Genomic DNA, 27617 nt, shown 5'->3' on the forward strand with positions numbered 1-27617 from the left:
AATAAATAAATAAAGGTTTTACAGGAGATCGGCCAATGAAAAGGCAGATTTTTTGGCAAAGGACGGGGTGGATTTGGAATTGGTTGCGGTGATTCAAAACATACCCCGATATGGTTTTGGATAACTTGTCTATTTACCCGATGCCATTACTTTTTCTTTGCTTTTCTCCTTTTATTTCAATGGGCTTTGTTTGGATTTCCATTTTAATGTAACGGCTATTATAAGCCATGGGCGGGATTGCACTGAGGCTTTGGGACATCTTGTCCCCTTCGATGTACTTCTTCTGTTCTGGAATTAAATCAGTCACCTTTCAAAAAAAAAAAAGGTTTCACAAGAGATAAAGCTGCCCAAGGATTTTTTCTAGAGCCTCGCACCTCTTACAGAATGACAAAGAGGAGTACGCCTCAAATGTCTCAGCACTAAGTGGCATCCACCTCAGAGGCATTTACACTACTAAGTGTACACCACACTCATTGATAAAGCATCGTGCCTCGAAGCATGGCTGAAGGTAGAAGCCATTAAATCTCTAATGCCTTTAAAAAAAAATGAACTGGACCTTATCTTAAAAAAGACATGCAACATGAAGTTAATGTTTTGCAACAACTTTAGAGGATACAATAGCCAATGATTCCAACATCAAGGGGAAATTTTATTGAGGAATTTGCAAGGAAAATTTTAAAGTAGAATTGCTCATAAGGATCAGATAAGAGAACACAAAAAAGATATACGATACTGTACAGAGTTTGAGGACCAGCCTTCAAAGAAAATACTCATTTACAACAATGTCATGGATAGAATTTATATAAAAGACATATCAAATAAATAAAGTCACCGAAAACGTGAATAGAAGAGAAAAACATATGTTCACAAACATCAGTACTTAAAGTATCACCTTATATCAAGTCCAACATAGTGAGAACTGAGAAAAGTATCTTAGGATTTTTACATACCCGATGATCAGTTGCTTTTAATTTTGGCAACAAACGATCTAAGATCTCTAGCTTTCCACAAAGTCTCACAACTGGTGGCAGATAATGTTTAGGTATCAAACTATCAACCTACAGGCACGGAAGCAGTCAGCATGATAATGGAAGTAAAGCAACAATAACCGAGAAATACTCTAAACAGAAACTTTGGTGAAATGGTGACAATAGGACATACCTCCTCAGCGTGTAGCTGGCTAAGATATGGATGATTACATATATTGCGTAATTCCATCACAGTGTTGTGCACAGAGCGGCCCTGATCACGGAGTAATGAGGTTTAGGATAGGGAAGTCAAAGTCTCCCAAACTAACATAGTAATCGGATGTTACTAACAAGAAGCCTAAATATGGGAAACAGAAATCAGAATGTAAAGGATACCTTTGAATTTCCAATGGAACCAAGATTATCCTCGACTCTCTTCATCAAAAGTTTTTGATAAGCGGAAGCCTCACACCGTATAAGTCTCTCAATCTTCTCAGGTAATTCATTCTCAACCTACAAGAGAAAAGGAATGTATGAATGGACTAATAATATAACTCGAAAAAAGATTTTAACATTCTCAGCGGTTTTAGAAAACAACACAACTAAGAACGATTAAGAGTAGAAATTTGTAAGCAGAAAGCACAGAAAACAGAGTGTCAGCTATGACCATTGTTTAAGAAGCATGCTAATAATCTTCGGAACTATGTCAAGTTTGCTCAGTTTCTTCATGATCCAAGTACCAGATCCAAATTCAAATTTTATTAAAATCAGCCATTCAGAGATCGATTGCTAACTTTTACAATCAGCAAGATTTTCATTGATAGCGGCCAAGTCAAACTCAAAAACTGAAAAGGCCCAAGTTATTGAACATTTGTTGCAACTGATATAGAAGATTGCCTGTTTAATGATGGAATTCGTGTGAAAAATAATATAAATCCACATTCAGCACGGTTTTTTCACTCATGAAGATGGAGAAGATAATAAAAGTATTACAAAAACAATTCTAGACATAAAATAAAGGATTTACACCATTTCAACTCCAAACCCATTCATATGGAATGATTCATTCTCAAACAAAGGATGCAAAGCCCGATGTACATACAGTACTATCAAATGCAAATCGGTGCTTGCTCATCCTACAAGTAATAGACTATAACCATAACTGAACTGGTACTTAAGAACAAAGTACTTTAAAACTTCATAATCACTTTTTAAGTAAAATATGTATGCAGTAAATTCTAAGAATTTTGTTACTAATATATTTGATTGCATGTTATTCTGTTAGATCTTTCCTTATTCAAAGGATGCAACATATCCTTCCAATCTGTTACCTCCATCTCTCAATATGTCATTGTACCAATGATTCAATGAACTCTGCAAGCATTTCTAAAATTTCTATTAGCTCATGGTTCATTCCACTAATATTAACTTACTAGTCCCTATTCTACCTCCAAGCTCCCTTCCTTTCCTCGTACATTCTACTCCCTTTCCCCTCATCACTTTCTTTGCCTTTTCTAGAACACACCCTTCAAAATCACTTAGCTACCACAACATCTGGAAGGAGTTGGAGGAGTGGGAGCAACTAAACTATACCATTTTATGATCCAAAGTCAACAACCACTCGAAGCATGATCACCAACCTGATTCCAATCTCCAACAGCATGAATCCTCCCATCATAATTTTATTTTTTGAATGGAATGCTTGGTCGAGCTATGGACTGGTCGGTATTGACGCGGGCTATGTACTCCCTCAGTATTGAAGTGGGCTATGTACATCGTCTCAGCATTAAATCTATGGACTGGTCGAGCTCTTGAATCTCCATCACCTCGGTATTGAAGCGGGCTATGTAGTCCCTCAGCGTCCCGTCCTTTCTTAGCTTGATAACCCTCAGGACGTCGATCATCTTGTGGCGAGGACGGCTGTTGACAAAGTGAGCCGTGAACTCGCGCCTGAGCTGTTTGAATGTGATTATGGAAGCAGATCGGATCTTGGCGTGCCAGGTGCAAGTGGCCTTCTTTAAGGTGGATGGGAAGGCTCGGCATGTGACGGCGTCCGATACCCCGTGGAACAGCATCGTCGCCTTGGAATATCGTAAACGCCCGACGGGGTCAGTGGTACCATCGTACTGGTCAAGCTGGGGTAACTTGTAATTATGAGGGATTTGCTCCCTCAGAATCTCTTATAGTGAGAGCAGCTCTTCGTCGAGATCCGTCTGGTCTGCAAGGTCCTTCCCCTTTATCATTTCGCAGATATTCCGGTTCATCTCATAGATCACTTCAGAGATCAGCGTTTGCTGGGTCAGGCTCCGCTGGGCAGTTTTGCTCGGCCAGCTGGCCAAGACTAGATTCGGAGGCAAAGTGACTCCTCGGCTGCCGCAGTCTCCTCAGATTTCTTCCAAGGGGAGCCTGGTCGTGAATCTCTAGTTTGTACGGTTGGGCTGACGCATCATCTACCTGCTCCGCAGGCCGTTCAACCTGTGTGGCAACCCGATTTTATCTCGGCGAATCTTCTAAACATACCACTCAAATCCGCTACTCGTCTCACTAAATCATTGAATTCTTCGGTCGTTGGTCCAGCTACTAGCTGCGGGGCCGGGGGTCGAATGTCTTCAAGTGGAAGAGGCCCCAAGAACCGTGTTGCGGGGTCGGTCTCACCTCAGAAGGTGATCCCAGGTGAGTGCGATTGCTCCTTCTCGTTACCATGGTGCTCAAATTCTTGTTTTTTCTTCGATCCCATGAGTCCAATACCCTGGGGAAGCACCAGTTAAGCCTATCATAGGCTTCCTCTAAGTCCACCTTGAGGGCACCAATCTGTTGATGTTGAGATCTAGATGGGAGCACGAAGATGCTGGGAGGATGTTGGTGTCGGTGCTCGAGAATCGACCCACGCTCAAAGAACAAACAGTCAGGAGACCAGGAGTTTGGACTCCAGGGGAACCATCCAACGCTCAAGTCAGATCAGGCCTCAACAATAGAGCCCGAGCAAAGGCGCAGAATAATAGTGTGATTCTAAGAGATTAGGCGTGTACCTTAAGGTTAGGGATCCACTTTTATAAATGGAGAGTCCTAGACGGTTTGGTCAACTTTCCAGGATAGGAACAAGGTTACTTGGAACGTGGTTCGTTCCGGTACACGATACGGTAAACCACACAGAAAATGAGATTTTTCAACTATGCTTATGAAAATGTCATTCCCCTCTATGACCTAAGGCGGCGCCAGCTGCCTAATGAACTAAGCGTTATTCACCTACGTAACATGTGCTAGTAGCTTCGTCTGCTTGCTACCACTACGTAACTAAAGCGTCAGACTCAACCCCCAGAATCCGAGGAACGCAGTAGCTTTCTTTCTTCAGACCCCTCAACCTCAGCTACCTTTGCCATGTGACATTGCTTGCTTTGGGCAAAGGGGCAGGATAGGAGGCTAACAGGGCTGGTGCACATCAACCCGAAGATGAAAGGACAGATAAGCTTGAAGGTCTCTATTTAGTAAGGCGAGACGCACTAGGACACATCTCTAGGTCTTCACTTACCTTAACCTTAACGTGAACTCTTGAGCACAAGTTTCATCAATCATCTCACGAACAATAAAACCTCATATACTAAATAATCCAAACATCTTTCAAGAGAAAGATGTTTCGAGAGAAAACGGGGACTTGTTCATAATATGAGAAGTAAAGGCCTACCTCGCGACTCGCAAACCTCAATTCCTTCCTATCCCCTCCCCACCATCAACAACCCCCCCCCCCCCCCCCCCCCCCCCCTCCCTTCCCTGGTGGATAGGCGCTTAAGAGCCTATTCTCTATTATGGAATGTTATGGAGTGTTGTTTATGTGCTACGAGATGGTCTACTCCGTGGCCTTACTAATAGGAGGCTTGTTCCTCGTGTAGCTTGTTCTTCATCTACGCTACGGTGGTTGGATCCAGAAAGCTCGGGGGGGGGGGGGGGGGGGGGGGGGGGGGGGGGGGGGTGTTCTAGAGCAATAGGTCGAATTACTATATAAAGAAGAGTTTTTCACTAAAGGACTTCTTGTTCGAGTAGGATTTCGGTTTTTCTCGTTCCCTCTCCTCAATAAGAATATGAATTTCAAATGATACAAATTCCTCTTCATTCTGTTGTGCTCCATGAAGGAACAGCCTAAGCTGGAACTTTCCTCTCTTTGGCTATACTTTGCATGAAGGGCCATATTATTAACATACTCGGTCCACTTGCTCACTCTACAACCTAGCCCTTTCTCGCCAGCAAATAAAGACTTTCCCTAAAAGACACGAGTTCAGATAGGAAGGGTAGGAGGCTTGATTCCCTAATTAATTGATCTCGCCCGCCAAAACTAGGGAGCGCAGGGACATTAGACAAATCTCTATTTAAATAAGAGGCTGAATAGATTAGAACGGATACGAGCTACGATGGTAGCCCAGTACGCGGTACGATGAGGGTAGGCTAAGTCGGTTCGCTATTTCGGCTCACGGGTCGATTAGGATCCAAATCTGGGTCACTCTGGTACTCTACATATATATAATTTCATATATTTTTAAAAGAATGTCATTCTATAGTCCATACTACATCAACTCTCAACTAACTCAACTCAACTAAGCCTTTGTCCCAAACTAGTTGGGGTCGGCTATAGTCCATACTATATACATTTAATAAACAAAACCAAAAGCCTCGTGCATGCCATTCATATATATTCAAAATGAAAATTCTAGTTCCAATCCAATCCATAATACATAAAATTTGAAGATCTCCAAATATCACTACATTAAGTACCAAAATGATGCAACTTGTCCACAAAATTAGTGGAACCAGGAGTATTACATCATCACTTAATAGGATTTTTATTTTATCAAGTAGCTCAACAAGAACAACATATTTCAAATACTAAATGCATAGCCTACAAGAATGGCTAAATACAAAATAAACTAATAACTGTAAATATATTACACCTTCTCAAGAAATAAAGAAATCGGAAATTATAAGTATCCGTTATTATGATATTATTCAAGAAACAGTTTACCACGAACAACATGTTCCAGAGTGTATATACATCCGAGAAATATAAAAATCTACCACCTTGTGTTTCAGCCTCCGAAGTACAAAGGGCCGAAGGACTTGGTGAAGACGGTTTATAATTAAAAGATTCTCCTCCTCAGATAGTAAAGCCTATTCAATCATAACCATCAACAAGAATATAAGAATTTAACAACCTGCTTTTAAATTTGGGTAAGAAAGACAGAACAACATATTCATATAGCAAGCATAGAAGAAGTAAAACGCTTACTTCATCAGGTGAACTATCAACACCACTCTCAAATGGTTTGTTGAACCACTGGGAGAAATCCTCTGATGAGTTGAAAATATTTGGTAACAAGAAGTTCAGTAGCGCCCACAACTCCTCAAGATTGTTCTATATAAATCAACGCATGGTTGCATTCATAATTAGAAAACCGCAACCCAAACCCAGAGTCCAAGTAGAATTACAGGGGGAAAAACGAACGAAAATAGGCAATAGACATTACAAGAAATAAAATGAATTTAAACACAATTGACTATTGCAATGGAAATAGGACAGACAAAAATTTACACGAGAAATACAGAATATAAGCACTGACACAGGAGATGGAGGTAAATGAAAACGATAAATCATAATTATTTAAAGGGAAAAATACAGATACACCCCCTCTAGTTTCTGACACATTCAACTCTAACCCTGACTTTCAAAACATGACAAGTACACCCCTTGAAGTTACAATGGTTTTTTTAACGTGACGGAGTAGACGGCGAGGCGAAAATGACCAAAATGCCCTCGTCTTCCCCAACTGAAAATGAGATGGATATGGTGGCTGCGAAGGTGGGTATTGAATCTTGGATCTGTTGAGCCTTAATATGTGAACTGAAATCAAAATACTTTAATAAAAGTAATAAAAGAATAAGAAGAAGAAACAAAACAGTAACTTGGATCTAAATCCAACGTAACTTGAATCACCAAAACACTTCAACAAATTGTTCAAAACCCCTATCTCAAAAACATGAAACCCATCTCATCTTCAACCTGGATACCTAAAAATATGCTCCAAATGTGCAGGCCCAAAATCCACTTTGAACCAACTCCAAGCCCATCTCACTCATCTTCAAAACCATTCAAATCCAGATTCAATACCAAACCCATCTCATTTCCAAATCTATTCATGCCCAGATTCAGTGCCAACCCATTCAAACCCAAGTTCAATATCCCATCCCTCTTTGAAATACATCTCTCGGAGCCCAATTCGCCCATCCAGAAATCCAGATCGATAGCCGCTGGAACTCACCTTCGCAGCCACCCAACTTCGAAACCCATTTTGATTCCTTCACACTATCACAGATCTTATTTCAGGTATATAAAAAAGCCCATTCATTTGCCCTTATCCCTGTTTCTTATTTCCTGGTTTTTTTTAAGGGATATTTTATATGGTGTAAGGGCTTACAACAATACGGTAGGGGTACCGCCCTTGATATTTGATTCAACAGCAGCTCACTTAGCTTTTTGAGGAGCTGCTGTTGGATCAAATGTCAAGGGTACTACTTCCACCGTACAAAGGCCTCATTGTTGTAAGCCCTTACACCATATAATTTCTCTTTTTAAGGTTCATGACCTTTTGCTTTCAGGGTTTTTCAAAAAGTACGGTACGCCCATTCCATAGGATGATCCAAACCATCCATTTGTTCGGGCATGCCACAACGTAAATGGGTTGTGCCGGAGATTGCGACAGCGGCCTTGATGAAGGAAAAGGCATAACTCTAATCCCTCAACAAATGGCATAAAACCAGTGAGGGTATTTCTGTCCTCAAAATCTTAACCCAGGTTAGTTTGGGCCATTCTGTCGGGTTAAACTAACGGACAGTTGACGGAAGGGGTATACTTATAACAAAATGCAATTCAAGGGGTGCAGTTGTCACGTTTTGAAAGTCAGGGTTAGAAGTGTATGTGTCAAAAGCTAGAGGGGTTGTAAATGTAGTTTTCCCTTATTTAAAATAAGCCACATCAAAAAAAGAAAAGGAAAAATACAAGGACACACTAAACAGCATGGAACTTGATAAGAACAAAAGCAGAAGAGAGGGGATTCTCAGCTGACCTGCAAAGGTGTTCCAGTCAACAGCAACCGATGAGAACTCTGATAATGCTTCAAATCCGCATTCAATTTGCACGATGCATTTTTTATGCGATGGCCTTCATCAATTATAATGTAATGCCAATGAATTTTGCTTAATTTTGGTCTATCATGCTTGTTCATCAAGTATTCATATGTTGTCAAGAGGACATTGAATTTGTGTTGGACTATCCTTTCTCTGCAATAACAACGAAGAGAAAGGATAACAATAACTAGCAAACAATAAAAAGCAAAGTATTTCACAATTATGGAGTTTAAGCCATCGTTAAAGTAAGTAGCAAAACAATAAAAAGCAAAGCATTTCACAGTAATGTCATTACTTGAATAGCCTGCGTCTCTCTTCAGGGGGGCCAGCATATGAAATTTTGTTAATGCCCGGGGCCCAAAGGCTGATTTCAGACTCCCACCCCGGTAGAACAGAGGATGGGACTACCACCAGAAATGGTCCTCTGTCATTCTTGGTTTCCATTAGGTAACAAATAAGAGAAATAACCTATAAAAACACAGCTTATTAAATGCTTCTATACAGATATGAATCCCATTGCTGAGAAGAACCACAAAAAAAATGTCAAGTTATGAAATTCCATTTCATTCAGCCATACCTGCACAGTTTTACCTAGCCCCATTTCGTCTGCAAGAATCCCATTCAAGTGATTATTGTATAATGAAACCAACCATCGCAGACCATTCATTTGGTACCTATACATAAAAAATGGAGACCATATAAACATAAAGTTTGACTTACAGTGAAAGGCTATATGCTACAAAAAAAATTAAGAGTGGAAAAATTAAGGAGAGAATATCTTGTTTGACTTGAAATAAATTGAGAAATCCACATGATGCTGACAGGAATCGATAGTTTGGTCAATGAGTTGAGTGGTGATTTAATGGGTGGAGGGTGACTTGGCAATATCATGGGCACTTCGCAAAAATATCATGGGCACGTCATAATTTTCCTGTTTTTTCCATCTTTTTTTATGAATTTCATCATTTCAAAAAATAAACAGAGAAGACCAGTCGGGAAACTAAAAAACATTAAAATTAGACTTACTCCCTTAACTTTCCACCCTGCAGGCAAGTTGGCTGCTCACTTATGCTCTCTTTTATACTGCAGAAAAAAACCTTCACTGTATTAAATCCCAATAGTGACATTAAAGTCACAAATAAATGGAGAAAAATGGAATTTTTTTTTTAAAATAGATCAGAATATGCCCAGAGGTTTCTCTCAGTGACAAAGATGAAAAAAGAAAAAGGAAATAAAACAGAAGGCGTAAACAATAATCCATTACTTATACACCATAATCTAAATTCTGCCCATTACTGCCCACCATTCAACACATGACATCCAACCTTCCCTTAAACCAAGATGCCAGGACAATAATATGATATACATACCTGTGAGCCATTAGATAGTACTTTTCATTGCTTTCCAGGTAATGCTGTAAAAAGGAAAACAAAACATAAAATTTTATAAAAATCAGGGAGAGGCAATTAACTTACAGAAAGAGCACAAAAGGTAACACTTGCCTGTGCATTATCACTTTCATCTTCGTTATCGATAGTAGCCTCAGTTTTCTCAACAGCAGTTACAGCCCGATTATCATCCATTTCCATCTCAAAATGTCTCACCAGGGACTTCGCCTCCTGTAGTTTTGAGCTTAACTTCTGAAGATATTTTTCTGTCTCCTTGAGGAGCTGCTTAACACGGTCTGATTTTGCATCCTAGATGGTTATGAATGATGATGCATCAACATATAAATCAAGAAGTATTGCACTAGTTTAAATGACCATAGAAAAGAAATTTTGCTAACACCTTGTTAAAGTATAAAAAGATCAAATAACGCAATCTCCAACAGCTTAAGCTTTTTGAGTAATTGGTTGTTTCACATGGTATCAGAGCAAAGGTCCTGGGTTCAAAACTCCTTGATATTAAAAATCTACATGTGATGGCGAACACAAAAGAGGGGCCTCATGTGCCACGTGTAGGCCAATACTAAAAAGAGGGGCCACACGTGAGGGGGAGTGTTAAAGCATAAAAAGATTGAATAATGCCATCTCCAACGGCTTAAGGTTCTGGAGTAATTGGTTGTTTCACATACCTGAACCATTCGTAGGTATCCTTCCACATCATTATTCTTTAATAGGTTGATCTTCTCACGCTGAATCCTGTCAATCCTCTCCCGATGTATCCTCTCTTTCCTTTTATGGAACTCCTTTACATATTTATTGTAACCCTTCCAGCGTTCTCTCTTAACCTTGAAGAAATCATCCAGTCTCTCCCTAAAAGAAATCATCCAAACACAACCAAAGCATGTTACTTTGTAATCATGTGCCCCAACATGCAAAAACGAAAGAAGTTTGCTCCAATGATTTGTGGACACACAAAGGGAGTGTCGGACACAACAAACCCCAAAATTTAGAAACAGAGACACGGCTAAAATAAAAAGTATATATAATCATGATTTGTGGACACAGATTTGTGTGTAGAGTTTCGACATGCATATGAGGTGTTTGACATGGAAACCCTGAAAAATCTAGAAATGGTGACACACCCATACATGCACATACATATAAAATTACTAATTACTATCATAATTTGTAACAATATAAATACAGTAATCATTTAGCAAACTAATAAATCATAGGATTAATCAATTATAATCTAAAACAAACATGAGATAATCAAATAACAATGCCTTCATTTATTTAATCTAGTTCTCTTCGATCTCCAATGCAACAAGAAATGAAGACCAATAGGATACAATGAATATAATAGTGGAATAAGAATTTGTTTAGGTTTTTAGGTTTAGGGGAGGGGATGTAACAACAAATATTAATTAAAAAAGAGACAAAAGAAGAGTTTATAATGAAAGAAAAGTTAATAATAAAAGCGGTAAACACAATATTCAATAATAAAATAGAATGTCACACTTGACATAATACAAAAGCGCGTTGACACGCCTACATTGAGTCTGACACTTCTAGGGTACATTTAAAAGTGTCGAAAGGAGTGTCGACCCGTGTGGACACGGGTGTCGTGTCAGACATGACACGAAACATGTGTCAGCAATAAATTCAAAGTATCAACCAAATCATATGTTAGCTCAAACCCAATTCCAAATGTTATGTACCACATTATGCACAAATTAAACAAAACTAAAGCCATTGTCAAACACCTAAACATGGTGGGCAAATTCTTCAAAGAACTAATGATAGTAAAAAAATTTAGACACTACCAGAAAAAACAATACATACTTATGAGCTTCTATTTCAGTGAAAAACTCCTTCTGTCTCTCCCGAATTCGCTTTTGTCGCTCCTCCTTCATTTTCTGTTCATATTTTTCTAGCTGCTTCATCCGCCTTCCATGTCTATGTTTCTTGATTGATTTCAAGCGCTCCATATCCGATGTGATAGGCTTGAAGAAATCATTCAGAAAATCACTGTTTGAACAACACTAGCAGTGTCAGGAAAGAAATAATGGAGCAAGCTGTTTCATTCCGCAATAGTTTTAATATATATATATATATATATATATATATATATATAGAGGAAACTGTTGGTGAGCTTAAGCTCACCAAACTTATGGTGAGCTAGCTTGCCCAATCACATGGGGGCCCACTTTGTTAAGATGATCCAAAGCATTCATTTGAAAGTCCCTTACATAAATGGGGGATGTACCAAAAATCAGCTCCATAGGATCATCCTAACCCCTCCATTTGTGGAGGACAAAAATGGACAGACACAAATTTGCCCCATTTTGTCCTCCACAAATGGAGGGGTTAGGATGATCCTATGGAGCTGATTTTTGGTACACCCCCTATCTATGATAAGGCCTTGCAAATGAATGGTTTGGATCACTCCCCAAAATGTGGGACCCATGTGATTGGGCAAGCTAGCTCACCATAAGTTTGGTGAGCTTAAGCTCACCAACAGTTTCCTCATATATATATATAAAAGAAATGATATATACAACATATAATAAAATGAAAAATAAAAAATAAATAAACGAACAAGATATTGCATTCCAGCTTCTTTTTTTTGAATGGTGATATTGCATTCCAGCTTGCCTATCAAAAAAAAAAAAAAAACGAAACAAGATTTTGCATTCCACTATAATTTTAATATACAAGAAATAACATATATAATATATAATAAAATGATAGACCACAACATAACTTGATAAGCAAACAATAAGAAACATAATCTTAGAAGATACCGTGTTGATATTAAAATAAGAGCCAGTAAATACCTCCGTAAACGGCGTTGAACCTGAAGCAGCTGAAGCTTTTTCTGCTCAATGACACTTTTTGTCTTGGCTGAAATATCTTCAGATGAACTCACATTTTCCTGTAAAATGGACCAGCTTAAAAGAATTCCAAAAGAGCAGCATAATACATCAATAATAATGAACAAATTATGAGACATTCTACCATGCACAGTGCAAAATGCAATTACGAAAAAATTAGCAAAAGAATTGACAATAAAGATTGTCAACCCGACATTTATTTGCTAATGAGAAAATCGACCATTATGGTGGCATACTATATACATATTTATTTTCTAGTAACAACCAGTAAAACTAAAATTAATTAACTTAAATTATTAATACCAAAGGAAATATTAATCCATTGAACATGATTTTTGATGGTCTAATGAGAATTGATATTAAGATTAATATGTAGTGACTTGGGGTACTACAATGGGCATGCCACATGTATAAGCTTTAAAAAATGATAAATAAAGTGGCAATATAATGATAGCATTGTGGAATGCCATTCAGTTGATTAATTTGTCTTGATAAAAAGAAAAGAATAAGATATAGACTTCATGAAACCATATTATGGCAGGTTAATTCTGTGTGTTGTACAAGAGCAATGCAAACCAGTTGACAGCAGCATAAATTCAACGGAAAAAAAATACGTAGAGAAACTAAGAGAGGTCCAGCTAGGAGCATTCTTTTGCAAATAACACAAAAAAATGGCTGACCTCATCACACATGGATATTGTAAGCAAAGAAAATCTCTTTCCTTTCTCGTACTTGCTCAACAGTTACTTCACATAGATAAGTTGGAGAAACAGGACAGAGAAATATATAACTCCTGATTGATGAAGATGTACAAGTTCATCCATTTAGAATATTCAACTCAACTAAGCCTTTGTCCCAAACTAGTTGGAGTCGGCTAATGACTCCTTTAGAGAATTTTCATGAAGAAGGTGAAAGGATCTACCCGGCTCAAATTGACTAAGTATACTCCTGACACTAGTTGGGTTCATCTACATGGATCATTTTCTTCCATTCTATCCTATCCAGGGTCATGTTCTGTGTTATGTTCCTAGCCCTCAAGTCTTTCCACACTGTTTCTACCCAAGTTGTTTTCCGTCTGCCCCTACCTCTTTTTACTTCATCAACTTGGCACGAGTCACTTCTTCTCACTGGAGCATCCAAAGGCCGACGTTGAATATGCCCAAATCATCTTAAGCGGTGCTCTCTCATCTTCTCCTCAATTGGTGCCCCGCTCCCACATTTTTACGGATGTCTTCATTTTTAATTCGATCTAACCTTGTGTGGCCGCACATCCATCTAAGCATTCGCATCTCTGCTACACTCATCTTATGCACATGTTACTTCTTGGTGGCCCAACATTCTGAGCCATATAGCATGGCTGGCCTCACAACTATCTTATAAAACTTTCTCTTCAACTTGGTAGGTATATTAAGATCGCGCACAAAACTCCTGAGACATGCTTCCACTCTTATTCTATGGTTAACATCCTCTTCAATCTCTCCTTACTTATGTAGGATTGAACCAAGATAGCGAAAGATATCCCTCTTACGTACCTCCTGTCCAGTCATATTTACTACATCCTCGCCCCGCCTCCTTACATTACTAAAGTTGCACTCCATATACTTTGTCTTAGTCCTGCTCAATCTAAAACCTTTGGATTCCAAAGTACTTCTCCATAACTCTAACTTAGCATTAACTCCTGCTTTGGTTTCATCAATTAATACTTTGTCATCTGCAGATAACATACACCACGGCACCTCGTCCTGTATACCCTCTGTAAGTTCATCCATAACTAGAGTAAAAAGATAAGGGCTTAGAGCTGATCCTTGGTGCAGTCCTATCGTAATTGGAAACTCACTAAACATGACATCCGTAATTCTGACACTAGTTACTGATCCATCGTACATATCCTCAATCATATTAACATATTTAGTAAGCGTTTTTTCCTTTCATGGACCCATCACATAACACTCCTGGGAACCCTATCATATGTTTTCTCCAAATCAATGAAAACCATATGAAGGTCCTTTTTATTTTCTCTAAATCTCTCCATTAACCGCTTAATTAAGAAGATAGCTTCCATAGTCGATCATCGGGGCATGAAGCCAAACTGATTCTCTGACACCTTAGTCTCTTTTCTTAGTCTATGCTCAATTACCCTCTCCCAAAGCTTCATGGTGTGACTCATTAGCTTAATTCCTCGGTAATTAGTGAACTCTAGATATCCCCTTTATTCTTATAAATAGGTACTAATGTACTCTTCCTCCACTCATCAGGCATCTTCTTAGTCTTCAAAATATTGTTAAATAATCTAGTTAACCAAACCAAAGCCACCTCACCCAAGCATCTCCAACTCTCAATAGGAATACCGTCAGACCCCATAGCCTTACCTAATTTCATCTTTTTCATAGCTACTCTTACCTCTGATGTTCGGATTCTACGGACAAACCTCCGATTTGTATCATTAAAAGCATTATCAAGTTCTCCCAAATTCGCTACAGGTTCTCCATTCAACAACTTATCGAAGTAACTTCTTCACCTCTCTTTTACCTCGTTTTCTTTTACTAACAATCTTTGATTCACGTCTTTGATGCATTTTATATGATTCAAGTCCCTGCTCTTCCTTTTTCTCATCTTAGCAAGCTTGTAAACATCTTTTTCACCCTATTTCGTCCCTAACTTGTGGTACAAATCCCCATAGGCCTTGCATCTAGCTTCCCTTATTGCCTTATTGCCTTCTTAACTTCTTTTTTAGCCAATTTATACTTCTCAATGTTCTCCTCATTTCTACACTCATGCAAATATTTATAACACTCCCTTTTAGACATAATCGCCTTTTGGACCTCCTCATTCCACCACCAGCGGACCACACCCTCTAGATTCTCCAAGTACCTCTCTAGCCACTTTCCTAATATAACTAAACATCTCATTCCACATAATATTGGTCCCTTCGTCATGACTCCAAGGTCCTTCTTTAAGCAGTCTATCCTAAAACATATTTAGTTTTTTTCCTTTTGAGATCCTACCACCTAGTCCTCGGATGTCTAACATCTCTATCTTTTCAATTCCAACGTTTAATGGATATATCCAACACCACCAGCCTATGTTGTGTGACTAAACACTCCCTGGGTATGACTTTACAATCTTTACACGCAGCTCTGTCCTCTCTCTTAATGAGGATAAAATCTATCTGACTGTAGTTGGTGCCACTACTAAAGGTTATCAAGTGTGAATCTCTTTTCTTAAAAAAAGTATTTGTTAACATGAAATCATATGCCACTACAAACTCCAAAATATCTTCTCCTGCCTCATTCCTATTGCCAAAACCCGGTCCTCCATGAACCCTCTCAAAACCTCTACTAGTTCTTCCTATATGCTCGTTTAAATCTCATCATATAAATAACTTCTCTCCATGTGGTATTCCTTAGACTACTTCATCCATATCCTCCCAAAATTGCCTCTTGACAGATTCATTTAATCCTATTTGAGGTGCACACGCATTTAATCGTCTCTTCACTTGATATTAATTTAATTAGAATAATTCTATCACCCTTTTGACATCTACAACCTCATTTCTTAGGCTCTTATCTATTATAATCCCTTCACCAATTTTATTCCTCTCCTTCCCTGTATACCATAACTTGAAATCCATATTTTCTATTTCCCTTGATTTTTCTCCTACCCATTTAGTCTTCTGAAGGCAAGCTATATTAACTCTACTTATACTCATCGTATCAACTAATTCCCTCAGCTTACCTGTTAAAGAACCTATGTTCCAACTAGCCAAACGAATCCTACTCTCTTGAGCTAGCTTCATCACCCCACGCACCCGTCCAGTAAAGTGCGAGGACCCTTGCTCATTTTTCACCATACCCGGTCGCCGATGTGGCACGTCAATAAGGGAGTGACGGCCCAAGACTAGCCTCCTCACTCCCTGCACCCGCCCATGAAGCTGCAAGGACCCTTAGTCATTTAACACTACATCCAGGCGCCGATGTAGCGCATCGCTAAGCGGGTTAAGCCCCAACGAATTCTCTACAGGATTCATTTCATAGAAAAGTGGAAAAATTTACGGCCGGCTGCCAACCTTACGCCTAATAATTAACCAAAATACATTTATTCAATTTTAGCTTTATAAGAAGTCTTGGATAAGCTTCTGTGTTAAAAGATCGAGAATGTGGCCAAACCAGTGAAGACCTTTGAAAGTTTAGCAATTTTATCATTAGTTTATAATTATCAATCAAACAAAGACAGTAAGTAATCATGTCGTCATTTCCAAGCTCAACTGGACGTAGTAAATAGCATATTCCAGGTTAATGGCAGAAATAAATCTTCTAGCTAACAAGAAACTCTCTCGAAATCAACTCCCAACATACAATGAATAATTGCAAAGTGGACAACAATACCAACCAAAAACAATACTCAAGAATTTCATTGCCAAAAAAATGTCAAACATGTTTAAAGCACACCTTTAACTTGTCGAAACATGCTGTAATTCTTTCCTCCGCCTTCCTTTGCTTTAATGACCAACTTTCCTCCTCAAGAAGTTTCTTTTTTTGGTGGTCCATAACCCACTTCTCTGAGGTACTGTACTTTGGAGAAGAACGTGGTGCGTCATTGGAAAGTGATTTGTTCTCTTCTTCAGTCTCAGCAGATTTTTCTGGCACCGCAATCGGATACCCATATTTTACGGCATCATTGAAATTGAGAGTCTTAGAGCCATCAGAAGGGCATTGCTTCTGAATATCAGAAATCCTCTTCTCATCTGTGCCATTATTTCCACCAGCTGGAAATCTCTCTGCCTGACCCATATTAGAGGAGAACATATTGACATCCCTTGGAGGATTCACCATGTGTTTGAAGTTATCCAGTTCAATATCTTTTCCTACAATGGGTGCAATTTGCTCTTTCTCCAAAAAAGTAGAGGGGTACTTATCTGAAAGAGTATTTGACCGCACCATGGAAGTTTCTGCTGAATAGAACTTGCTTTCTCTTCCATTGTCTTTAAAAACTTGAGACTGGTGCATATGGTTATCAATTTTTTTCGGTACAGGTTCATATTCAAGCAAAGGAGTTGCCAGTGTTTCCTTACAAGCATCAATATGAATTCCAATTCCAGTCAAATTGGTTATCTCAGGCTCTACCTGCTTGCGAATTGCCGAAACAGAGAGATAGGGTTGGTTTGGCCTTCCAACTTGCCGATGGCTATGCTCAGAATCATCCTTTTCATAATGACTCTCAGATGAAGTTCTTCCACCATTCAACGAAGAGTCAGACTCCAATGGCATGGTTATCACTGCCTGTGATTCTGTAAATCGTTTTCTTTCTTCTGTTGCTACAGATCGATTGGTGGAAGAACCCTTTTTATTTTTCATCTTCTTTGTGATATCTGTGCCTTTTGACGAGGCATCCGTCTCATCATTTGGCCGTCCAGTGGATGAAGAAACTGGTGGGTTTCTGGTTAGTAAAATCTCCTTTTCAGTTTCCCTCGGATCATTTGGATGTCCAAACATACCGGTGGCCTCGTGACTGTTACCAGGCACCTTTAGGGCTAGATCTCTTCTATTATCATTCAGTCCTTTGTGAATTCCATCTGCATTTCCACTATTCAAATTTAGCCTTGCAATTAAAGCACATGGGTCGATCAATAAGTAAGAACATAGCATCGGCATTGAAGAGAGCCTATGTTGCATCAGTACGGATACAAGTGTCGGAATCTGACACTCATATCGAGTGTCGGATTCGGCAAACCTCAAAAAGGATGATTCATGGATTCACCAAAATAATTTAACCAATTTTCAAATTTTATTTTGTATACGATTATATGACTATAATAAGTAATATATTGAACATTTTAATAGGCTAAGTACACATAATATATTATTTCCATTTAAGAAACATACTATTAGGATGAGTAAAACTCAAAACATGCAGTGGTTGTAAAGTTGTGGTCATAGTATTCAGAAAAAAAAAGGACAAAAAATCTAGAAGTGTCCTAGAGAATCCTTCAGGATTGGAATCCGATATGTGTCCAACACCGATTCTTCGCCCATTTAGAAGAATCCATGTAACATAGAAGAGCGGCACTTGCCTTCCCTCGGGTAGTCTTCGAGTGCAACTTCAAGATGCAATTGCCTAGGCTCCAAACCATTTCTGTGTGTAAAAGAAAAGTAGTGAATAGTCATCATCAAAGTAAAGATTTGGAGATAGTTTTAGTGATTTGCACAACAAAATTTAGCATGCTCAATCATGATACAAAGAAAGGTACTTGAGGTAGATGGCATGCCTGAAAGCAAGAAAGACAAGACACTGAGCTTTGAGCTGTTTCAGATGATGTTCCTTGAATGGCTTGTCCAAAGAGGCAGAAGCCTGAGACACAGAAGCTCTTCCCATATCACTCGGAGCTGCGCTTTTGTGCATACTCATTTCCATATTACTTTTTGACTCACCACTTGTATCTTTTTGGAGCGCCTCTGACTTCCATTGTAAGCTCGGAGTTCCATTGCCCTGTTTAGATGTTCCCATCAGTTTTGATAAATGCAACACCAGATTTGCAATTGGATATTTGTATCAGATATTGTAAATTACACAAGAGGCAACAAAATAGACAGGAAAAAAAAAGTACAATACTGCATACCAAATTATTAAAGGCTACTCCATTAACAATAAGAAAAAATAACAGATACAAAGTCACTTCATAAAAGCAATCTTAATTTATGCAAGGAGATGGAAACAAGAAAAGAACATTAAAAAACCTAATGACTAAAAACGGTCATAGAAGGTAGCAGAAAATGATGCCAGAATGTATAAACTGAATTTAATTCATCATAGTATGGAGGAAGAGCTTTGCAAATACAATTTTCTTTATGCGTCACTGTTTGTTCCGGATAAGGGGATTTGGACAAAAAACTAACAGCAATGATATAGGTTTGAAATTTCATTTTGTGTTGAAATAAAATATTTGATTGAATAGTGTTAAACACAATAAGAATATCATATCAATGGCTATTAAGTATTTTTTTGAAAGATATATCAATGGCTATTAAGTTGGCAGCCAGCACCAACCATCAGTGTTTCAATTACCACAAAGTGAACATAGATGAGACGTACCTGAACCTCTGGACCTTTCTCAGAAAATCGCGGTACTATATCAGCGACACCTTTACCACTACCTATTTCAATTGAAGGAGCCTTCATGTCAGTAACAAAATCCATCATTTCCTTGTTCTCCAGTAACTGAGAACCAGAAGAAGCTTCCGCACTTCTTTCTTTGTCTGTTCTTGAAGCCAAACCCTGGCTGTCAAATGAGGAGCTGTTAAAATGGCTCGCGGGAGAGAAACCTGCTTTCACCGTCGCATATGAGCTGAAACCACCAGATGTTTCCACATTTACCTTGCCAACACCGCTTGCGCTGTTAGTGGTTAAGTTAGCAACTGGTGGGCTGTTATTTACTACTCCAGATGATTTTCTTGCAAACCCGTGCTCTCCTTCTTTATTAATGGATTCTTCACCAATTACCTGCGCCGAATGAGGATTTCTTTGTGGTCCCCAAAATTTACTAACCTTATTCAGAAGTGTCCCTTCAGAAGACTGTCCAGAAAATTCAAAGATCTGCCTTTCTGACAATATGGAGTCTCGTATGTTAATTTTCAATTCCTTTCCAGGAGTGGTAGCTTCATTATTAATTCCAGGAGATGGCTCTTTGGACTGTGAAATCGAAATTTCGTCTCCAGAATAACTTGAAACAACATTGGGAGAAAATTTAAAACCTTGAGAATTTTCTGATACCAACCCCGCTTGGGTTTGATTCCAGAAACCCCGAGAACTAAGATCATGTCTGGACTGTGATGAACCTCCTTTCTGCAGACCAGAAACAACGTGACCAGAAGAAACTTCCCCTTCTTCGGGATATTTTGGAGGCGGAGGCCTTGACATCAAACTAGAGACTTTTGTTTTATCAACCATCCTTTCAGGCAAACCTTGCATATGCTCTTGCTTGGCTCTAATTGACCTAGAGGCACTAGATAATGATGAGAGCTGCTCCAAAGGACCGCTATGTGGAACAGGATTTGTGTGCACATTTTCACTTCCCATAACAGTAAAATTACCTTGAGTATCACCTCTGTTCATTAGCTTCCCCTTTTTCGAAGTGAATCCCGTGCCGACAGTATCTAATAGCTGGAAGTTGTCAGAACGCACCCCCATGGTGATTGTTGACTCTCCCTTTTTTCTCTTACCACTGACCTTTTTATTATTTTTTTGATGTCCCTGTTTATCCTGTGAGTTGGCAGATCTGGAGTCTTCCATTCCCAGACTGGCAGGACTTCCATGCTCAAATGCTCTAGCATTTCTTTGAGATATGGATCCTTGGTGAAAATCATGTCCCATAGTTTCCCCCCTGCTTGGTCCAACAGGTGGCCTGTTTGAAATAACTGTGTCGTGTTTGGCCACATCATTATCAGCTAAAGTTGCTTTAGAATCTTTCAACATCCCAACGCTCTGTATTGAACTGTGATAGTCATCTTCCTTCATCTTACTACTCGACGCAGAATGCCATGCACTAACGGGCCCACCTTTAGAAGGCATGTTAGTACCGCCTATAGATAATGGAATGTCAGCCGCATCCTTGTTGTCCTCAAATTCTAATCTTACATACCCAGAACCCCCCATCTGAGTTTCACCAGCCAAGGGAAGACGAGATGATCTCAAAGCATCAATATCAAGACCATGCTGACTGATAACAGTTTCCATTGCCCTGAGAAGGAAAACATGTTAAGATAAACAGTTCAAGTTACAAGCAATAACTTTATTAGCTCCTATTAAGGTTCTAAAGCTCACTGGTCAACTCGGAACACAACCAAGTTGAATTGGGCTCCAAGTCTTGATTAAGATTTCAAATTTTTATAACATACGAGACTTCTATTATTGAGTCATTCAAGCCAAACTCAGAAATAAAATGACCAATTTCCAAGTTGAATCATAACTATCAACCGGTGGTTATTCTCAAATGCCAGACGATCAAAACTACTTGACGTACAGGAGAGACATGTCTAGGAGCAATAGTTTCCTGTTTTCGAAGGAAATTGCAGAACTTTGCAGTTTTCCCATGATTATTTCAAGGGATACTGCCACTTGAATTGTTACTTTCCACCGTCTCTGTTGCTTAGAATTTTTTTTAGTTGACCCATACAACTCATTGTGAAATGTACAAACTCCAAAAAGTTGCAATACTTAAATAAAGGAGATGGTGGAAAATACCCAAACACGCGGGTGGAAATAAGAGTTCCCCGATTTAAAACCAATACAAAAAGTACTCCCAAATTCCCAATATTTCTAGAAATAGTTCAGCAAACAATCCAGGGGTTGAAATCATACAATATAAGCAAAAAACAAAAAGATTAGCTAACCATTAAAAGAAAGAATGCAGCCTTCACAATGAATATAATGGACAAATAGCACATGGTTATTCAACTATCTCAGTTAATACTAATCTGTGATCTTATTGCAGTAATTAAAATCATTGGATGACATGATACAGCCTAGGAAGGGGGCCTAGCTTCAAATGAAACACTCGCAAGGATAGACTACAAAGAAAGCGCCAGACATTCTACTCTCAAAGCGAACAATAACCAAAGAGAAGCATTTCATGCATTCTTCATAGTTTTTTGGTCTTTGGTAAGTAAGAATTTTATTACAGAGTAAAGATGAGGGAATAAGGGAAAAATTTTGAGAAAATCCTCATAAATAACCACCCAAATCTCATAAAATCATGTCAAAACCACACACATTCAACAAATCATACATGTTTTTTGGTGAATTACAACTAACCCATAAGAAATATTGGAAAGAATCAGGGATTTTACCTATGGGAAAATCCCCAAATTCGTGAACTCAGGTTAGATTCGTCAATCCACGCTTTGAATCAAGTTTTTGATGCTCAATTCCAGTAGGTTTAGGTATTACATTGCAGTACGACCTTAATATAGCAAGAAAACAAAGAGAAAAGGAGAAACTGAGGTTCAGATTGCACTTCTGCGCAAACCCAAGCTCCCACATGATTCACGTAAAATCTAACCAATATAAGCCGTTGAATTATGAAGGTTTGTCAAGAATGGGCTACGAAACAGCAACATGTCCACAATCATGCCAAATAATCAGCTCTGTCCCATGATTACACTTCATAAAATGGGTGTTACCTGGTCTTTTTCCATCTTATAAGTTCATTCATACACAAAATTGATGAATGTCAGTATTGTTGGCTCCACGATATGTAAATAGATATAACACCCAAGCATTCTTTTTTCTTTTTGAATAGGCAACCAAGTTAATACATCACCAAGTAAGCTTCTAGCAATAGTGCTGCTGATGATGGGCACCAAATCAAGAGGAACTCATTTCGTATAGCCCCTAAGCAATCCAAATCTTCACCGCTAAGAGTTGATAATTAATTTTATTGAAGGCAAAATATGTCTTGTTCTGAATGACATAAATGTAGTATTTAAGAGGTTTGACTTGCAACCACATGCACTGGCGTCCAGAATGTGGTTCCCATGCATGGACCAAGGTTGTAAATTTCGGTTTTTGTTTCGATGGATAGGGAAACAGAAACATCTCAGTTTCGGTGGAAATCTTGTAAAACCACAAAAACGTATGGAAACAGATACAAATGATGAAATTTTAAGACGAAACTTTGGGAAATGCTAGAACAAGCACAAATACATACTTAGAAAAAATTATATAAGCAAGAAAGCCATCCATAATGGCTTAATCACATCGAACACCTAATGGCATGCGTTGTCGCACATGTCTGGACTGAAACAGTAAAGTCAATAAAGAAGTATAATGTAATGAAGTATAAGAAAGTACAATGACCAGTCTCCCCTTCAAAGGACCCCAACTCTATGTCAATACCGCATATAATTACGAAGAAAAATGTGTTCCTTTGATTTGCAGTGTTTTTCAATTTACAGCGGATCAGGGCAGGATTTTTTTCTTTTGAGAAAAAATAGCTCTATAGGATGTAAATAAAAACATCTTTCCATTTTTTGTCATTCCGACAATTTCGGTTGAATTTCGGGCATTTTGGTCGAAATTTCTAAGGAAATAATGACGTGGAAGGAATTCATTGAGATTTCGTCGTTTCGGTGATGGAAACATTTCGGGAAAATATAAAACTATGGCATGGACCATATCTGAAATACTTCCAAGGAACAGTCACAACCTGAATCACAAGCAAGCTATATCCAGTATCTTACTAGTACAGACAAAATCCATGCAGATATTCACATGCACCATATGTATAGAAATCATGGTAAGCTTGTATTTTCTACTGTACAAAACTTTTTTTAATGGTTTCTAATGTACATAACTAGTTTGCAATTGTATTAACTAAATGCACACATGAAGTGCTCAACAATGCATGCATACAAAATGCTTCCCGCTTATATTTGGGGCATTAATTGGAACCATGAGACTAATAATTTGCGTTAGTTTCAATTCAAAAGCATGAACAAAAGATAAACCCAACTAAAAGAATATCAAGAAGTTAAAAGGTGCCCTACATAACTTTTTTGTCCATGCACTGAATGATAGCTCACCACTGAGAAGTAGGAAAATTCAAATGAAGTTTGAAACCCTTATATCACTTTAGAGAGGAAAAAAGAAATTTCGTATCTTTCACCTGGATATTACTTGATATGGCAAGGACTGTTCCTTTCCACTTGATTTCATATGTTGGCATATCTGTTACAATACAAAAAGATGAAAAAATAGGCATCACCTTGGATCTAACCTCGAATTCTATTACTGGGAAAAGGAAAGTGATGCACACCACAAAGAGTTTTGTTGCAAGTTTGGGAGGTTCATCCTTCGAGTCTTGAATAAGCTTTTGCAAAAATTTGGCCGCCTCCATTTCAACGTGATGAGATGATGCCATCTTGGGCAGGAAACTGCATGTGAACGCAAAACCTTGCTTGTAAAACCAAATAAAATCCTGCTGTAAATTGAATGGACGACAGGTAAAAGATATACAGGACACTTCCAAATTTATCCATCATATCAAATATCTAAAACAACCTCTAAGATTGTGATGCAAAGTTATGATTCGCAGATTAATTTCTGGGAACTTTAGGAGCATAAGAAATGGTTTTTAATTTCAGAGTAACAGTAACTTGCATTCCCAAATGGAAATAAACAACACATAATAATCAAAGCATCTATAATTTACTTAAAATTCCAAAGTTTTAAATTAATGCATCAATAGAATTACACCCATCCTAGTAAGAGTTCCTAGTAAAAAAGAGATCAACTAAATAAGCAAGGAATTCAGATCACAGTAAAAATCAATCAAATAAATCAGATCCTCTAACTAATACCTAGCTACGTCCCAAAAAGGATTCTAACAGGATATAAGGCTAATAGGTTAATGTTAGGAAGGTTCAGGGAATGAAGCATGGAAAATAATATGGGAAAGAATGGGTCAAGGTTGAGAGGAAGAGTCAAAGAAAATATGAGTAGGCTAACAAGAAAATAAATAATAGATCCTTACCAAGGATTGCGTACTGGGCCTCGAACGTCGTCCTGCTACAAGCTTTGCAGGATGAAGAAGAGGGATATCTAGAGTATAAAGATAATGGCTGATCAGCCAGGATAAAGAAATAGAAGAACAGCGAATCAAAAACAAGAATGAGATAAGATCGAGAAAAGAGGAAAGATATGGGGACAAAGAGGAGCAGTTTATAAATTCAACCGAAGGAGAAGAGGTTTATGAACCAAACCGAGCGGGAACAGTTTATGAAACAAACCGAGGTTTATGCATAGTTGCCAGAGTGGGAAGCGATGCGGGAAGCGAGGGGTTTAGAAAGGTAAAAATGAGGGAAGCGAAAAGCTCTAAAGAAAGTGAAGAGAAAATGTGGGAAGCATCATTAAAAGTCAACATGAAGCATGTAATAAACCTCCTTGTAAGCGAAGTAGCGAACGAAAAGTCCATAGAAAGCGTAGGACTGTAGTAGGTTAGGGAGGGTGGTTCATATAGGAAAGGATTATAAGTAGAACAAAAGACCGACTAATTAGAATTACAAGTTTTAGGATTTTATAGTTTCACATGTTTTATTCATGTATATTTAGCGTTGAGATTTTGAGAAAAGATCCACATAATTTGCATTTGAAACTTCAGATGAGTTTTCATGTCTTAAATGCATGCTTTTTTTTTAAATACAGTCCTTAAACATTATCTTTTTTAAATACAATCCTTCAGCATTATCAAAAGGAGAAAATATTCTTTTAAGAAGAAATAATCACTGAAGAGGAAATACATAGGAAACGTCTGGGAAGCACGTTTCCCCTAAATTTGGGAAGCGGGAAGAACATAGCTTCCGAAGTGAGTTTCCGGGGAAGCGAGCTTCCCATCCAACTAGGAAGTTTTCGGTAACAATGGGTTTATGAACCCAATAGAAAATGAATTTCTAGGCATAACACGGGGAAAAAATTAGAAGGCGAACAAATCACAAATGAAACGGGCATACTCTTTTTCCTTGAACCAGCACAGAAATTTTCCGGGTTTGTTCATAGAAGAAACGGAGACGTTGACGGATCAAAGAGAGAGAGAGAGAGAGAGAGAGAAGCCCTAATCGCCATCGCTAGGAAGTCACGTTGCCAGTTCTTTTTCTTTTCTTTTTTGAATGGTAACGGGATTCTATTAAAGCAAATAGAGACCGAGGAGATCCCTAGCAATACAAGCAGCATAACAAAGCTCGAGGAAAAGAAAATATAAGAGTACGAAAACAGCTATGGGGGAAGGAAAACGAAGAGTTCAAGAGTCTCCTTAGCAACTCCCTCTCTAGCCAATTTGTCAGCCTCACTATTCGTTGACCGCCCTGATATGATTGAATGAAGTCGATGCAGCCCCAATTCTATCTTGAATTTCATCAGGAAAAAAAGCAGTGAATCTCCATGGACCTGGACGAGAGCCTCTTAGCCACCTGATTACGTTGAGGGAGTCTCCTTCAACCACCACTTTATTTACGTTGAGGCAGCCTCTTAGCCACCTGATTACGAGAGCCTCTTAGCCAGTTCTTTTTCTAAAACGGGAATTGAATAAGAAAAATGAAAGATTTAAGGGTTTTTCATGAATAGAACTTAAGAATTCTCGTCTATGATTCGGAATTCTGGGAGAAGGAGGTGTATGATACGTACTTGTTATGGTGTATGTGATTTAGTTACAAAGTAGTTATTGTAGGATTTTTCATTTTAGATTTGTGGGTGTTACCGTGTTACTTGTTATGTGTCATGTAGGTGAGGGTTGTTGTTTATTTGTTACGTGTCATGTAAGTGAGTTAATAAGGTAGTGATGTGGGACTACCTTTATGCTTGTATTTCAAAAGTGTATTTGAATGAAATTGAGGAAGAAGATAAATTTACAGCAAAGGAGACTTTGTTTAGGAGAGTCATGACTCTTCTCGAATTGAGCCGTTAGGAGGTCCAGTTGCCTCAAATCAACCTCTATCTCCCCCTCTTTTTTTCTATTTTCCGTTTGTTTATTCGTGTTACGGCCAATTAGGCATGTAACAGTGTAGTTGCAGAGAAAACCCTAATTCTGCCATTAAAAGCTACAAACCCACTTTCACCTGGTGTAGTTTTTTTTCCATTTCTTTTCTATTTATACAGGCAGCGTTTAACACCAAAGGAAAGTGGGACAAAATTACAAACAAAAAAGATAGATTATTTTTGTACACGCATTTGCTTATATATCGCAATGGCATATTGGAGAGATTATATAAAAAAAATAGACAATATGAGTGCAATTCTCTAACCCACGCAATAGCAAGTGAATTTGTAAGCAAACATCCCCAAATAAAAAAGGAGAAGAAAACAAAATTGGAAAAGAGCATACGCTTTTTCGATAAACCAGAGCTGAATTTTTCCGAGTTCATTCACGGAGGAAATGAAGATGATGAGGGATCGGAGAGAGCAACCCTAATCGGCATCGGTATTGAAGTCCCCCCGAGTTCTTTTATAAAACGAGAAGTGAGTGATTTTAAGGTTTTTTTTCCTGCGATCAGAAGAGAGACGTCTACTGTTCGGAATTATGGGAAAAGGAAAACCCTAATTACGCCATTAAGAGGTTCGAACCCACTTTTGCCTTCTGTTCATATGGGGTGAGTTTAGGCACAGAAGGAAAGGGCGACGAAGTCATGAAAAAAAACATAAGATATATTCAC

The 27617-nt window shown here is 38.4% G+C and overlaps 1 protein-coding gene across 1 annotated transcript in view; it reads right to left on the minus strand.

The window, feature by feature from the left end:
* LOC143877723 (uncharacterized) overlaps positions 1–27617 on the minus strand; it is a 40029-nt gene extending 12412 nt beyond the window's left edge. The window contains exons 1-21 of the mRNA XM_077379925.1: positions 27290–27617; positions 24230–24347; positions 24080–24141; positions 19510–21154; positions 18686–18906; positions 18491–18552; positions 16869–17992; positions 12364–12461; positions 11365–11554; positions 10213–10389; positions 9641–9835; positions 9509–9552; positions 9165–9221; positions 8716–8812; positions 8434–8606; positions 8078–8291; positions 6244–6369; positions 6036–6125; positions 1365–1481; positions 1162–1242; positions 951–1058 (exon numbers count right to left, since the gene is read on the minus strand). Of these exons, the coding sequence (XP_077236040.1) occupies positions 951–1058; positions 1162–1242; positions 1365–1481; positions 6036–6125; positions 6244–6369; positions 8078–8291; positions 8434–8606; positions 8716–8812; positions 9165–9221; positions 9509–9552; positions 9641–9835; positions 10213–10389; positions 11365–11554; positions 12364–12461; positions 16869–17992; positions 18491–18552; positions 18686–18906; positions 19510–21154; positions 24080–24141; positions 24230–24334 (4986 nt within the window). The 5' untranslated portion in view covers positions 24335–24347; positions 27290–27617. The remainder of the gene's footprint in view (positions 1–950; positions 1059–1161; positions 1243–1364; positions 1482–6035; positions 6126–6243; positions 6370–8077; positions 8292–8433; positions 8607–8715; positions 8813–9164; positions 9222–9508; positions 9553–9640; positions 9836–10212; positions 10390–11364; positions 11555–12363; positions 12462–16868; positions 17993–18490; positions 18553–18685; positions 18907–19509; positions 21155–24079; positions 24142–24229; positions 24348–27289) is intronic.

Source organism: Tasmannia lanceolata, unplaced genomic scaffold, assembly GCF_043159265.1.
Source record: "Tasmannia lanceolata isolate RefF3 unplaced genomic scaffold, GAP_Taslan_0.1 ptg000005l, whole genome shotgun sequence".
Taxonomy (NCBI): domain Eukaryota; kingdom Viridiplantae; phylum Streptophyta; class Magnoliopsida; order Canellales; family Winteraceae; genus Tasmannia; species Tasmannia lanceolata.